This window comes from Carex rostrata, chromosome 12, assembly GCF_964058835.1.
Source record: "Carex rostrata chromosome 12, lpCarRost1.2, whole genome shotgun sequence".
Taxonomy (NCBI): domain Eukaryota; kingdom Viridiplantae; phylum Streptophyta; class Magnoliopsida; order Poales; family Cyperaceae; genus Carex; species Carex rostrata.
In genome coordinates this window covers 10,513,164-10,527,252 of record NC_135929.1, presented here as the reverse complement: position 1 = coordinate 10,527,252, position 14,089 = coordinate 10,513,164, and the positions used below count along the sequence as shown (strand labels likewise).

At 35.6% G+C, this 14,089-nt stretch overlaps 1 protein-coding gene across 1 annotated transcript; it reads left to right on the top strand.

Moving 5' to 3' along the window:
- Window positions 1–741: 741 nt before the first annotated feature.
- VCL1 (vacuoleless1 (VCL1)) lies at window positions 742–12,136 on the top strand. Its single transcript, XM_078311821.1, has 16 exons — window positions 742–1,460; window positions 1,806–2,129; window positions 2,581–2,883; window positions 3,481–3,620; window positions 3,843–3,942; window positions 4,833–4,925; window positions 5,507–5,596; window positions 6,351–6,464; window positions 7,217–7,324; window positions 8,275–8,348; window positions 8,466–8,520; window positions 9,866–10,047; window positions 10,387–10,516; window positions 10,756–10,858; window positions 11,275–11,372; window positions 11,787–12,136. Exons 1-16 carry the CDS (start codon window positions 999–1,001, stop codon window positions 11,940–11,942), a joined length of 2,532 nt encoding a protein of 843 aa, XP_078167947.1. The 5' UTR covers window positions 742–998; the 3' UTR covers window positions 11,943–12,136.
- Window positions 12,137–14,089: the final 1,953 nt, after the last annotated feature.

The following is a 14,089-nucleotide window of genomic DNA, read 5'->3' as shown; positions in this document are numbered from 1 at the left end:
ACCCGTACCCGTCCTACCCGTCTACCCGCCCTACCCATTACCCCTAACGGGTTACCCGGAACGGGTCACGGGTAACCCGTTAGCAAACCACTATGGACAATCGCAGAATCCATATCACCTGATGTAACATAATATTTCTGTTTAGAACATCACCGTTCGTTCGATCAGAATCCGCACGAATATTAAAGAAACACTGAAAGTTTTTGGATTGTCCGAATTTTGATCGGACGGTCCGCATCTAAAGAGAAATATTTCTGCTACCTCGGAGGATATGGACTCACGTCGCGTCCCCACTGCGAACAAATCATCAAAGCATCAAACCAATTATGCGGAGGGTTTGAGGAGTTCGGATCTCCTAAAGTAACCCAATTTCTGAGTTTAGATCTGGACCGTCAGATTAAGGGGCCCGTGTACTCTACATGGACCAGATTGACCTGATTCGAATCGAACGGTCCGGATATTAAATAAAAATTTGGGTTACTTTAGGGGATACGGACACTCGTAGTATCCTCTGCATTAGGAATCTTTTGAGTTAATGCAAATGAACCGTCCGATGAGCTTTAAGAGTCGTGCCAATTAGAACCGCACTAATATTGAAGACCCCCTAATGTTATAGGGGGGAGCCGGATGAGCTCCTTTTACAATCAGACGGCCGAGATGTTCTTTTGAGTTAATTCAGACGATGCGGACTCCTTCCCTTTTTCTTTTTTCTTCACTTCGGCAGATAACAACTGTGATCGGAACTTTGGGACACCGCCTCGCGCCAATTTTTGTCAAATCAATTCTCGCCAAATTTGATGGTTTTTCACAATTCGGGAGCCAGGATTTCTCTCCAAATCTCGTCAAAGAAATCAATTTCAGTAGAAGATTTGAGAATTCGTTAATTTCATTTCCTGTTTTACCTCTGTCAATTTATCTCGAGGCTTTTTGCGACCGACTTCAATTTCTCCTGCCCCAAACTGATCTTCCAATTCTCCGGAAAACCATAAACCTCAGCCATGTCGACGGCCGCGGTGGCGGCGGAGTGGCAAGAGATCGCCGACCAGAAGTACCTCCGACGGCCCGAAGTCTACACCATGCAATGGGGCCGCATGGACCTCTCCCGTTTTCGCATTGCATGTGCTCCGTTTGGTGGTCCGATCGCTGCCATTAGAGACGACTCCAAGATTGTCCAGTTGCTTGCTGAGTCGGCACGCCGCCACCTCCAGATTTTCTCCAGTTCAGGCGAGCTAATTGCTTCCTGCCCGTGGGACCGGTCTGGGGGGAAGCTGGTTGGGATGGCCTGGACTGACGATCTCCAGGTGGCGTGCCTACTGGAGGATGCATCGGTGCATCTGTTCAATTCGAGGGCTGAGCCTGTGGGGCCTGCGATCTCACTTGGAAAGGAGCCATCTGAGAGGCTTATCATGCATTATGTGTTTTGGGGAACTGGTGTTGCATGTTTAACAGAAACGAACCAGGTTCAGAGAAGTTTCTCTTTCGTGCTGTTCTCTTTGGATAGCAATGTACTGTAGTGTGCAGAGTGTTTTTTTTTTTATTTGTGTCAGATATTTGGAACAAACACTGACCTGTATACCAGTACTTTAACTGACTGGTATAAACAGCCCATGTGCCATATTTTGTCCAAAAAGGCTAAACCTTAAATATTACAAATGTTATTTAGCATGCATATCTCTTATTAGTACACAAGTAGCAACCATATCCTGTAAAATTGTATTATGCATCTTAGCAACAGCTGTGGCTGACAACTCGTAAACCTGTAAACTCCAGTGCAGTTACTGACAATAATAAACTCTTGGAATCAGGTGTACTGCATCCCAGATTTCAAAAACCCGAATCCGTGCCAGCTAGCGGACCCTGGAATTGATGAGGCTGATCAGGTGTTCTGCATGGCTGTGAACGAGCCGAAGGCCGCGAAGTTTGGTACGCCTGAGGTGCTTCTAGCAGTAGGGGACTCTGTGCTATTAGTTGGGGAGTATTCGGCACAGACAGTTGGCGAAGGTATCGGGCCTATTCAGAAAATGGCCGTCTCGAAGGAAGGGAAGTTTGTTGCAATGTTCACAGGTGATGGCCGGCTCTTGGTGGCCCCCATGGACTTCTCAAGGATTCTCTTTGAGTATGACTGTGAAGTTAGTGCTCGCAATCTCTTTGTGTTTTCTTTTTTTGGTATTACAGACTTGTACTTCTCTGGTTATTTTGCAACTTTGGTTTGTTGTTTAACTGGCCTTCAAGCCTAATTGGATTCACACATAGTTTTAGTTATAGTTAACCTAACAATTATACAGCAAAAGAGTCAAGTAAACAGATAAGTAGATGAATCATGAGTAACCAGTTCACGGGTAGCACCTCCAAAATCCCATCTGAGACATACCATTACTAAGTATTGAAAGAGCATCGAAGCCCTAATCCTTGGCGGTTACTAGATGTTTGTTGTCACACTGCATGTCACTATCCATTGTGGGAATTAACCCTGTATTAGCAGAAGTGGATGCAAGCCTTCTTGTCATCAAGGTGGTTTTACTGTTAAGTTTTCAGTTGCTATTTGCTAATAATCGGCTAAGTAGTGGTTTTATCTTGTAGTCAGCCCTACCTCCTGATCAGATGGTCTGGTCTAGTCTGGACAGTGTGGTTCTCTACTGGGAAGAGCTGCTTTCAGTTTCGGTGATTAGTCCAGCCGGGGACCCAGTACACTATCAATATGATGAACCAGGTATCCAGCTGATACCTGAGTGTGATGGAGTCAGGATCCTCTCAAATTCAAGCATGGAATTTCTCCACCTGGTTCCCGAATCAACTGTCTCAATTTTTGGTATATTTGAAACAATGGAACCATCAGCTATACTGTATGATGCTTATGATAACTTTGAAAGACGAAGTGCAAAGGTATGCTTTATCCTTTAAATGGAGCTTGTAAAGTATTGCTTAGAAAATGTTGAACAAGAGGTATTATATTTGTCAGCATTTACCAAATTGGATATTTGATTAATGGAGACCTCATATTGTTTTAGAAACATGAAGTTGATTGCTTTGAAGTCTTGAATCAAAATATCCATACCAGTTCTAACCATAAGTTCTAACAGTAGTTTGCAATAGTTTGGTTAGGTCTACTAGTGTGTTCAATAATTTGTTGCACTATTTGTAGGTTACAATCTTGATACTATTACTTTTCTTTTTTTGGTTTATTTTTAATATCTTGTTGTAAGTTTGGAGGCTGAATTTGAATCTTTAAAGTCATAATTTCACTAGTATTTTACTTGGTGTATGTTTGGATTAAATCAAGGCTTAATAACATAGCAATCAGACCTTAGGTGAGTTAGTTCAATCTTATTTAGACTTAATCTGATTTAATGTGACAAATAATTAAAATTTGACTGAAACAACCTTCTGTCCATTCACTATTGATGGAACTAAATAAGTAAAGTGTTAAAAGATAAACCACACTCTTCTATATTCTAAACGAGAAAGGTGAACTTTTTACAGGCTGATGAAAACCTGAGATCCATTCGTTCTTTGCTCCCAAAGGCAATTAAGGGGTGTATTGATGCCGCTGGGCATGAGTTTGATGTTTCTCGCCAGCGCACACTGCTTCGTGCTGCCAGCTATGGCCGTGCCTTCTGCAGGTGATCTCAATAGTTGTAATGTTTACTCTGGTTTACTTTTAAAAAAATTTGAATGTTATATTAGTATATAAAGACTTCAATAATAGACAAAAAGAACTCGGTAGCATGATAGTCAAGCGTAAGTATAGTGTTTACCAGCACCTAATCGGTTATTTTATATGATAAAGAGTCCAAGGTTCTGATATTAAACATGGTAATGATACATCCAGTTGGCTTTGACAGCCAGTATGATCGTGACCACTTCAAGGAGATGTGCAAAACTTTACGGGTACTAAATGCTGTTCGTGATATTGGTATCCCGCTCAGCATCGGCCAGTACCAGGTACATTAAAGAGCATTTCCACCCCATTTTTTTTTTTTTTTGCATCTATTCATTTAAGATTTGGTTTCTTAGCCTCTAATATATTTCTATCTAAAATGGTATGTTTTAACCATGTCCAGCGGGGGTTGAAATTTTAGAGCCTAATATCAGCCCTACTTAGAGCTGTAGAATTTCTTTTAGATGCAAAATAACAATGAATTAGAAAACATAGTTAAGACCGTGCCTTTTGTAGATTGAAACCTGTGTGACTTGTACTATACTGAAATCCAACTCTTGTCACTGTAATGCTAGGGTTGTATACAAAGGGGAAGTTAGTATATAGCCTTACAAGCCCATAACATATATTCCTGTAAAGTTTCACCCCTACAAACCAGAACAACATTATACTTCTCTGGCCTCCCCTTTTCTTTAAAGGATAACCAAAAGACTTATTGCTCAATGAGGAAAATGAACTGGTATAACATTTTCAATGTTATGTAGATTATCCTATGTAATGACTATTTGAAATTTAGGGACATTTAACATTTTCTGCACAAAAGTAATATTACATGAGTATATGCAATGTATAAATAGCAGGAGCAAATATGTAGATTCCTATTCTTTCAGTGATTGAAAATTTATAGATAACAAACTCCCTTCAAGAATCATCAAATATTGTGGCTTTATTAGACACAGAAAATGGTCAACCGTAATACAAAAAGAAAATTTGGTGTAACATATAGCAAGCTGGTGTGTTATATTGAAAGTTGTATGTCTACAAGTGGTATAATCTGTGCCAAAAAAAAAGGTCATAGCAAATTGAAGATGTTATTGATGATTTTGGGTTTCCTTTCTGTAGCAATCAAAGTTGAAGTTCTTTTATTAAATTCTGACTTGCTTGTCCCTGTCAGTTGCTGACGGCACCTGTTCTGATTGGACGGCTGATTAATGCCAACCAACATTTTCTTGCTCTAAGGATCTCGGAGTACCTTAACCTAAATCCGGTAACACTTTTTTTGTTGCTTATTTTTAACGTTAGCAATTGCTCAATACTTAAGTTCAGGTTGAACTTCTGTTTTGCAATTAAAACCACAAGTCAATACATTACTAACAAGTTCAAATAAATCATATAAACTAGTGCTGATGAGGCAATCCTTTAAACTCAGTTTGTAAGTACAATTTGTTGCAAAGTATTGTTACATTATCCATTAGATACGGATTATTGTTATTTGTACCATTTTGTAGTAATATCTGTTGCTACTTAACGCCAGAGTTTCTTGTCAATTACTTGGAAACATCTCGAATAACATAAATAGGGGCATATAAAGCAGTGCAATTTCCTAAAAGTGTTTTGATTAAATAGGTACTAATTATATGTTCTAAGCCTGTTTGTAGATACAATGTTTGACCTGAGATGGTTGGTTAGTTAATTATGAAAAGATAAGTAATGCTTGGTGGTGCTAATATAAAAGGAATAGTTTTCATAGCACCATAAATTAATCTTGGTGTATTCTTTGGTAGAGTGCACTATCCTTGTATGGGTTCATTTTTACTCTCTTTAACTTCGGTGATTTGGTTTTTGTAGGAGGTGGTTATTATGCATTGGGCATGCGAAAAGATAACTGTATCACCTTCTGTTCCAGATGACGCTCTTCTAGAAGCTTTGCTGGAAAAGGTTCTCTTTACTTGAAAATTTGATATAACTTTTGGTTGCAAAATTAAGTTGCTACTGATCTTATATAACAGTTGAACACAGCAATAAGTTTACTCTGAACAAATGTTGATTAAATAGATTAATCGATATTCTACTCAAAGAGATGGAGCTTAGTATCTTATGACTATAAATGTAATGTGTCTAATTTCCAGGAGTATTCCTGGAATTGGAATTTGGCCATGAGCCGTGAATATTATTGCTCTTTTTGAGCAAACTAGGGTGTGATGTGCTCACCAAGAGGGGATGGTGAGCACACCTCTAAATGACTATCAGATTGACTCCGAACTACGAATCTAAACCGTTGAAATCCAAGTACTTCGTGAGTGATGCATGTACATGCATAATTTTTAAAGTTTCGAATTCATTTAGCACATGGTCAAGCGGTCAAAACAATGAATATTTTATAAATTGTTTTTTTAAATGTTTTATGTATTAATTTTTCATCATTGTTTTGACCGCTTGACCATGTACTTAATGAATTCGAAACTTTAAAATATTTTATGTACATGCATCACTCACGAAGTACTTGGATTTCAACGGTTTAGATTTGTAGTTCGGAATCAATCCGATAGCCATTTGGAGGTGTGCTCACCAATCTCTCTTGGTGAGCACATCACACCCTAGTTTTGCTCTTTTCAATTTGCACCTTAGACATTTATGTGTTTAATAGATGGGATGTACTAAAAACTAATATTGGTTCTAATTTGAAATGTAGCTGAAATTATGTAAAGGAATATCATATGCAGCAATTGCGGCCCATGCTGACAACAGTGGAAGGAGGAAGTTAGCTGCAATGCTAGTTGAGCATGAGTCGCAATCTTCCAAACAGGTATTCTTTCTATAGTATGTTTTTGGTTTCATTCAGCCTATATGAAATATAGGATAAGTTCGAGCAAAAGCCTATGTAGATTTTACATAAAGGTTATTGTATTGATTGTTGTATTGGCACATAGAACCGTCTGTGACATTTTTGGTTCAAAAGAAAGGGAAAAAAATGAGCAAGTATTTCAACCATGAATCTCTTTAGGAAATGAAGTAGCACAAAAGATAGGTAATCTTTAAGGCATCCTAGCATGCATTGTTAATGATCCAGTAGTGATCACTCCTGGAGTAACAATACTTGGACTTGTTTCTGCACAGCTGTTTAAATCATCCATTCATGAATTATTTGATCAATCCATAATTTGAATAGGTAGTACTTGTTTTATACAATAAGGAGGCACTCCTGCTTGATCCCCACTATGCAAAAGTCTTTCTTGATCATGTGTTCTCCAAGGAAATGTTAAATGCTCTTAAAATAATCCCGCTCTTAACTACTTGGAATCTATGACTGTTGCTCTAAACTTAATTCACATTGGTGAAAGTAACGTTTCTCTTTACCATTTTCTATAGGAGATGGCAATCTTTCACAATTTTTGCTGCATAATAGGATTTTTTTTTTTTTGTGAATCTTGTGTTTTTACACATTCCTCCTGGATACAAATGTTATTACTATGGTTGCTATTGGTCTTATGCAGTATTAGTCCACGGCAACTGTGGCATAGTAGTGGTATTACTTGGATTTTTTTTTTCCTGTGGCAGGTGCCTTTGTTGCTAAGCATTGATGAGGAGGACACTGCACTGGCAAAGGCAACGGAAAGTGGTGATACTGATCTCATCTATCTTGTTCTTTTCCATATTTGGCAGAAGGTAACTTCACAAATTAAATTTTTCTCTGCTTCAAAGCCTTGTTCCAACCCCAAAAGATAAGATCCAATAAGCATCCACACAAAAAGTTGGTATTGACATTGACACCTAAGGCTTCTCAAAAAAACTTGGACTTTGGAATCTTGGAATAAACAACACTAGTTAATTGGAATGGCTTCCTTTTAGATTTCTTGTCAAACAATGTATTTGTAAGAAAAATGTCTTTCTAGTTTAAGAAAAGAAAGAAAGAAAGAAAGAAAGAAGAAACTGTTTAAGAAATATGTTATGAGGTGGAAAGAAAACCCAAAGCACATATAAGCATAACCAAAAATCAAGTAGCCTGGGTTTATAAAAGCTTTTAATGAGCTAATAATAATGTAGGTTTAGGCTTTTAGCAATGATACATGGTCTGCAAGTCATTTTGTCTAAGTCCAATAATACAGGTATAAGCAGTGTATATGCCAGCTTCTGCTTGTTTGAATTGATAGATTGGAGTTGCAATGTTTGCTTAGTAGGATGAGTTGTGGCCAATTTTGTCAACTGCTAACTATTGAATAATAATTTGCAGAATAAAAGGCTAATTTGAGCTAACTTGTCGTAATTCAGGATGAAAAATTGAGATAAACTAGAGACATCTCTTAAGCATACTTAAACATAACTAGAGTTCAGTTTAGACTACTTTGAATTAACTCGAGGCTTAATTGGATGACTTAGGGTTTCACTGAGTTAAAGCTAAGTTTCAGTTAAATTGGGGTGGAAGCTTTATTTGCACAAGACTCAGTTTACACAAGTTGTTTAAATTAAAATTAATCACACAGTTGAGGAAATGGGTTTTTACGGCGGCCTGATTGTTAAATGGGAACTTGCCAATTGAGTCCATGTGGGATCCATGTTTCAATTCGTCAGAATTAGGATTTGCCTGTTGCATTTACCTTTTTTCAACATCTTCACAGAAACAACCACTGGATTTCTTCGGCACAGTCAATGCAAGACCACTGGCTCGTGATCTGTTTGTTGCATATGCTAGGTCAGCATATTCCTGTTATAAAATCCGATGCAGTATCCATCTCCATTTTTGGAAGGCCCTTTCTGCAGTTACTTGAGATAAAATTTGTCCTTTTTTGTTTCATTTGTTTGTTTGCAGATGTTACAAGCATGAATTTCTAAAGGACTTTTTTCTCTCCACTGGACAGCTTCAGGTAGGTTGAGTTTATGAATCTATTTTGTTAACCATTGGAATTCCAAGTTATACCAAAGTTTTTTTTTTATTATATAGTGTAGAGTTGCCAGATATCACCAACTTAAATAATCAATGTTATCACGATCGGACCGGACATCGACCCGGTGAAGTTCCAGGTCAACGGTTTACTTGTCGGACCGGTGGGTCAACCGGTTCAACCGGTGATTTTGTAAATAGTCGTATTTGATATTGAGATACTATCATTTACCTCACTGAAATGTCAATTGCATAAATATTATGTGCATATAACTTAATTTGAGCAAATTTCATTACATTAATGATTCAAATGATAATATTTATATATTTTCAATTCAAATTGGTGCACACCATTTTTTTCATAATTTGTTATATAAATTATCAAAGTGATCATTTTCTTAATTATTTTCGGTTCAGATTGGTGCACACCTCAGTGGCATATCAGGTCTTAAAATCAATACTATATATATTGCTGATTGCAAAATTTTAAATCCAATACTATATTCATATGACCCACTTTTATAATACAGTAAATGCATATAAAAAACAAAAATAAATAGAAAAATTGATAGAGTTAAATTGTAAATTCCAATTTTACACAACAAAATAATGTTTTATGCGTGACAAAATAAAACACCTTTGACAATATACATAGCATAATTTTTTTTTTTTGCAATAAAAAGGAACTTCAACTTGTGATAGATAAAAAAAAAGAAATAATATTTTCTTTTTTAATATATAAAATTTAATCACTTGTTCATAAAATTTTTTTTTTGCATCACTAAGCTATCATCTAAAAATATAAAAGATGAAACTAATAGTCACATGGGCTTTCATGGAGTCCAGTTGGGCTGAAACTTGAAAGTCTCACAAAGGTTAAATGACATAATTAATGGGTCCCACTGTTGGAAAGTCCTCTTCACTTTCCTGTTTTCTATTCACGACTCCAGCTGATTTCACCCAAATCTCAAATCTGTTTTGAACCGGATTTTTTCTTGGAATGGTTCAGCGATTCTTCAGTTAAACCCGGCCGGTTAAACTGTTTTTAACTGGTCCGATAACATTAACGACTCTGTGAAAGAACCAAACCGGACAATTGACAGGGTCCGGTTTTTTCCGGACCGCCTGCTGGTCCGGTCCAGTTCTGAAATCAGTAGTTATAAGGTGCATTCTTTTCGGTTCGGGTGAATGCAGGTCACATGTGAGTTTTAGTTCAGATTGGAAAGGTCAAGTTTCAGATTGGTTTCTGTAATGAGATGCTCTTTCCAGTCATGACACCCTTAGTGTGAAAAGATGATGAAAAATTGACATGATGTGATATTTTGTAGGATGTTGCCTTCCTTTTGTTAAAGGAGTCAAGGCTAATGGAAAAGAATCCAATGGCTAGCAAAGGTTCACCTCTCCAGGGCCCACGGATCAGGCTCATTGAACAAGCTCACAAGCTTTTCGTTGAAACCAAAGAAAACATGTTCGAGTCTAAGGCTTCTGAAGAGTATTCAAAATTGTTAAGGTACACCTTTGGTCCATCCCTAAATGCTGTATTAAAAGGAAGAAATAGTCTCTGTATTGTACAATGTAAGTTAGGATTGACAGTTGTTAATGCTAAGGCCTTGCCCTTGAGCTGACAGGTTAGGGTTCCGGATTCTTTTTACTTGATGGCATATCTGATCTGTACCAATTAACCAACCTCTTGGTGAAAAAAATAAAAGACTGAAATTCCAAGATAAGTCGCTATATTTCAGTAAGAAAAACTGCAGGCTGCAATGTGTGTACTCAAGGAACCAATTTTTTTTTTTTCTATATTAGCTTTTTTTTTAGCCTTTATTTGTAATGTGTTTACACCATGCAGAGTACAGCATGAACTAGAAGTTTCAACAAAGCAGCCTATTTTTGTGGATTCTAGCATCAGTGACACTATTAGGACATGTATTGTAATGGGAAACCATCGGGCCGCACTCAAGGTTAAGAATGAATTCAAGGTTAGTATTTGGAGCATCCCTGTGACCCCTAAATGATTGTGCGTCAGTATAGCGATACTTCTAATTTGTAACCCTATTTTGATTTAAATAGGAATTACCTAAAAAACTTGTTCCGTAATACTTTATCTATCCTGCAAATCATAGACAATAACACTGGTATCATCCAAGTATGAGCATAGTGTTGACTATTTGTCAAAAATGATGACGTGATTTAACATTTCTTTTCTTTATTTCTCGAGGTTTCTGAGAAGAGGTGGTACTGGCTGAAAGCATTTGCTCTGGCTACAGTGAGGGACTGGGATGCTTTGGAGAAGTTCTCAAAAGAGAAGAGACCCCCTGGAGGTGAATTACTTTCTCTTTAAAGGCTTAGCTAAGTCTAATTGTGATAATTAGTGCTTCGGTATCACAATGTATGCAAATAAACCCAGGAAATATATCTTAAATTGACGCAATGCTAACCATTCAAATCCTGACACCGGCATGTTTCTAACAAAGTTCATTATCTCTTGGCTAGGTTTGCAAATCCTGGTAAAATAGTGAGAATTGTACCTTTGTGAATAGTGGCAGATGAACAATTTAAAATAACATTTGATTCAGGTATACACACGATGCTTCAGGTTTTAAGGATTAAATGTAAAATAACGGAAGGCAATTTAGATGGTCATTAACTAATTTATATGTTCTAGGTGACACGAGTAAATGGTTCAAGTTGTGTATGTATATCACTATGTTTTTCTTTATTTTTTTTTTATCTGTAGGATACAAGCCCTTTGTGCAAGCATGCATAGATGCTGGTGAGAAATCAGAAGCCCTCAAGTACATTCCAAAGTTAACCGATCCACGTGATAAATCAGAGGTATCTTGGCTCTACATTCATTTCAACCCAAAACCTCATATGGTAGCTTTCCTAGAGTTTGGTAATATTTGGTAATATTTAGGATCCATTTTCCATTATTGCAAATAATTTATGGTTATATGTTGAGATGCAATTGAATAACAGCAAAATAAAATTTGATAGAAGATTGAGTTCCATATGCAGTTATCCAAAATTTTAGTTAGTTCAATACTTGTTTATATTATTTACCTTGAAAAGACAATACATTGAAAAACTAAGACATAATAATTAAATTAGATAATTATCACCACAAGGTTCTCCTCAAATTCCGGTCTTTTTCTTCTTTCGTCACATTGTCACATTGTAAACTAGAGGTGAAATGAGAGACAACCATGGATTATGTATTTTTCATTTATCATTATTTTTGGCAAATAGGCATATGCACGCATTGGCATGGCAAAAGAAGCTGCGGATGCTGGTTCTCAAGTAAAAGACAGTGAGATTTTTGGCCGACTTTTAGGTCAAAATTCAGGTGCATCTTCCATTTTTGACTCGCTACGTGATCGCTTATCTTTTCAAGGAACTTACTAGTAGATGCTCCTGACATAAGTCCAAAGTTTCTATGTTGATGATTTGTTTTTATATTTATTTGATTGTTTTTCTTTTGGTTTGTGGGATCATCATGTAATTAGCTTCATGTTCATGTTTTTTTTTTCCATTTGCATCATTTTCTCTGTGACAGATAAAGTTTGCTTGTAATTATTATTCATCTTTCGCTTGTTACATTTTGTAGTGCAGAAAATAAGACTGAAATTTTTTCGTGTGGAGTTGGTCTCATCGATAAATATGCATCCATGTGTCACACATAATAAAATAGAAATGCATTTGAGTGAGTCTATGGTACTATGCATATCACAATTTGGTTCGGTTCGTAATACAACTAAATATTTTTGTTTTCAAAATTGTAATAGTCGATTTGAGTCATTTAACATGATTTTCATATGAATATGTACTTGCAAACTTAATTTTATATTTTTTATTATTTTTTAAAATGGGTAGAAAATCACTGTTTTTGAATGATTCAAAATTCTCAGATTAATTATATATTTTTTAAGATGAGTAGAAAATTACTGTTTTTGAATGATTCAAAATTTTCAGATTAAGTGATTTTCTATCTATCTTAAAAAATAAAAATAAAAATCTTAAAAATATAAAATTTGGTTGGCAAGTACACATTTATATGTGAATTATGTTGTACAGTTCAAATTAACTATTAGAATTTTGAAAACAAAAAAATTAATTCATATTACAGACCAACCTGTGATACGCAAATTACCATAGACTCACTATGCTAAAAAATGTATTGGCATGGCATTAAGCAATGTTGACATTATCTGCAGTACCAATAATAAGATGTCGCTGATATGTTTCGTATCATATATTCATATCTTGGATTTGTTAGAATGGGTTGGCTGTTCACCTTCATACAGATCATGGCAGTAAATTTCTCGAATTTTTTATTAATAAATAAATAAAATATCAAAAAAGGGGATGGTTTTTGAGTTTTATCAATATATAGGTAGATCGGGATGGTTCATCCCGTCTAGTTACAGCATTTTGGACGGGATGAACCATCCCGTCAAAAAAAAAAATCTTGAACGGGATAAATTATCCCATCTGGTACTGTAGCATTTTTTAAAAAAAAAAAATTTCATTCTCTAAGATGAAACCAGAAACCAAAAAGAAAAAGAAACTTGGGATAATCTGTCCCGTCTAAGAATTTTTTTTCTTTTTCTACTAAGCGCAATTATTGGAGCACTAATCTATATCTCGTCCAGAACACTGTAGTTGGACGGGATAAACTATCCCGATCTACCTATATATTGATAAAATCCAAAAGCCATCCCCTTTTTTGATATTTTATTTATTTATTTATTTTCTATTAATAAAAAAATTGGGTAAATTTCAGTAGAGTCTAGATGATGCATCACCTCTGGTATAAATTTAAGCTGCACAAGTAATGATACTATTCAATCTGAACAGACTTTTACAGTCCGATCTAATATGAGATAGAAATAATAGTACTATACAGTTTACCAAGCAACAATTCTCAAATTTCAAGCTGAGTACATGTTCTAGGTGTCAAAAGGTATAAAACAAGTTGGGGGGCCGTATTTTCAAGTCTTATCCGTTAACGAAAGAAAACTTAAACCCTTACTCATGTCATGTCAAGCATAATTTCCATATAAAATATATATTTATATATATAATATGAGATGAACTATCATGCTTTAAAAAGTAAAGAAGATGTTTGCCTCCTGTTTACCTCTATTTTCGAAGTTTATTTATTATCTCTATTTTCGAAGTTTAAATAATCCAAACCTTATAGTATGATCCTCGTATTGTAATGTGCTCGTAGACCAAATTTACATTTTTTTTAAAAACTTTTTACATTTTTTTTCTTTTTTTAAAAATCATTATTTTTCTGAACTTTAATTATTTTTTATTTAATGAAACACTGATTTTCAAAAAATCTGAAAATATACTAAATTTTTAAAAAATATATATAAATTTTGATCACCAAACAAATCAATATAAAATAATGTTGAGAAGTTCAAATTAACTATATAAACATTGAAAATAGATATACAAAGAGGAACTAAAACACCCTCTTTACTTTCCAATCACTTGTCCAATATATTAACAAAAAAATAAAAAACCCCTACTCTGCCATATCC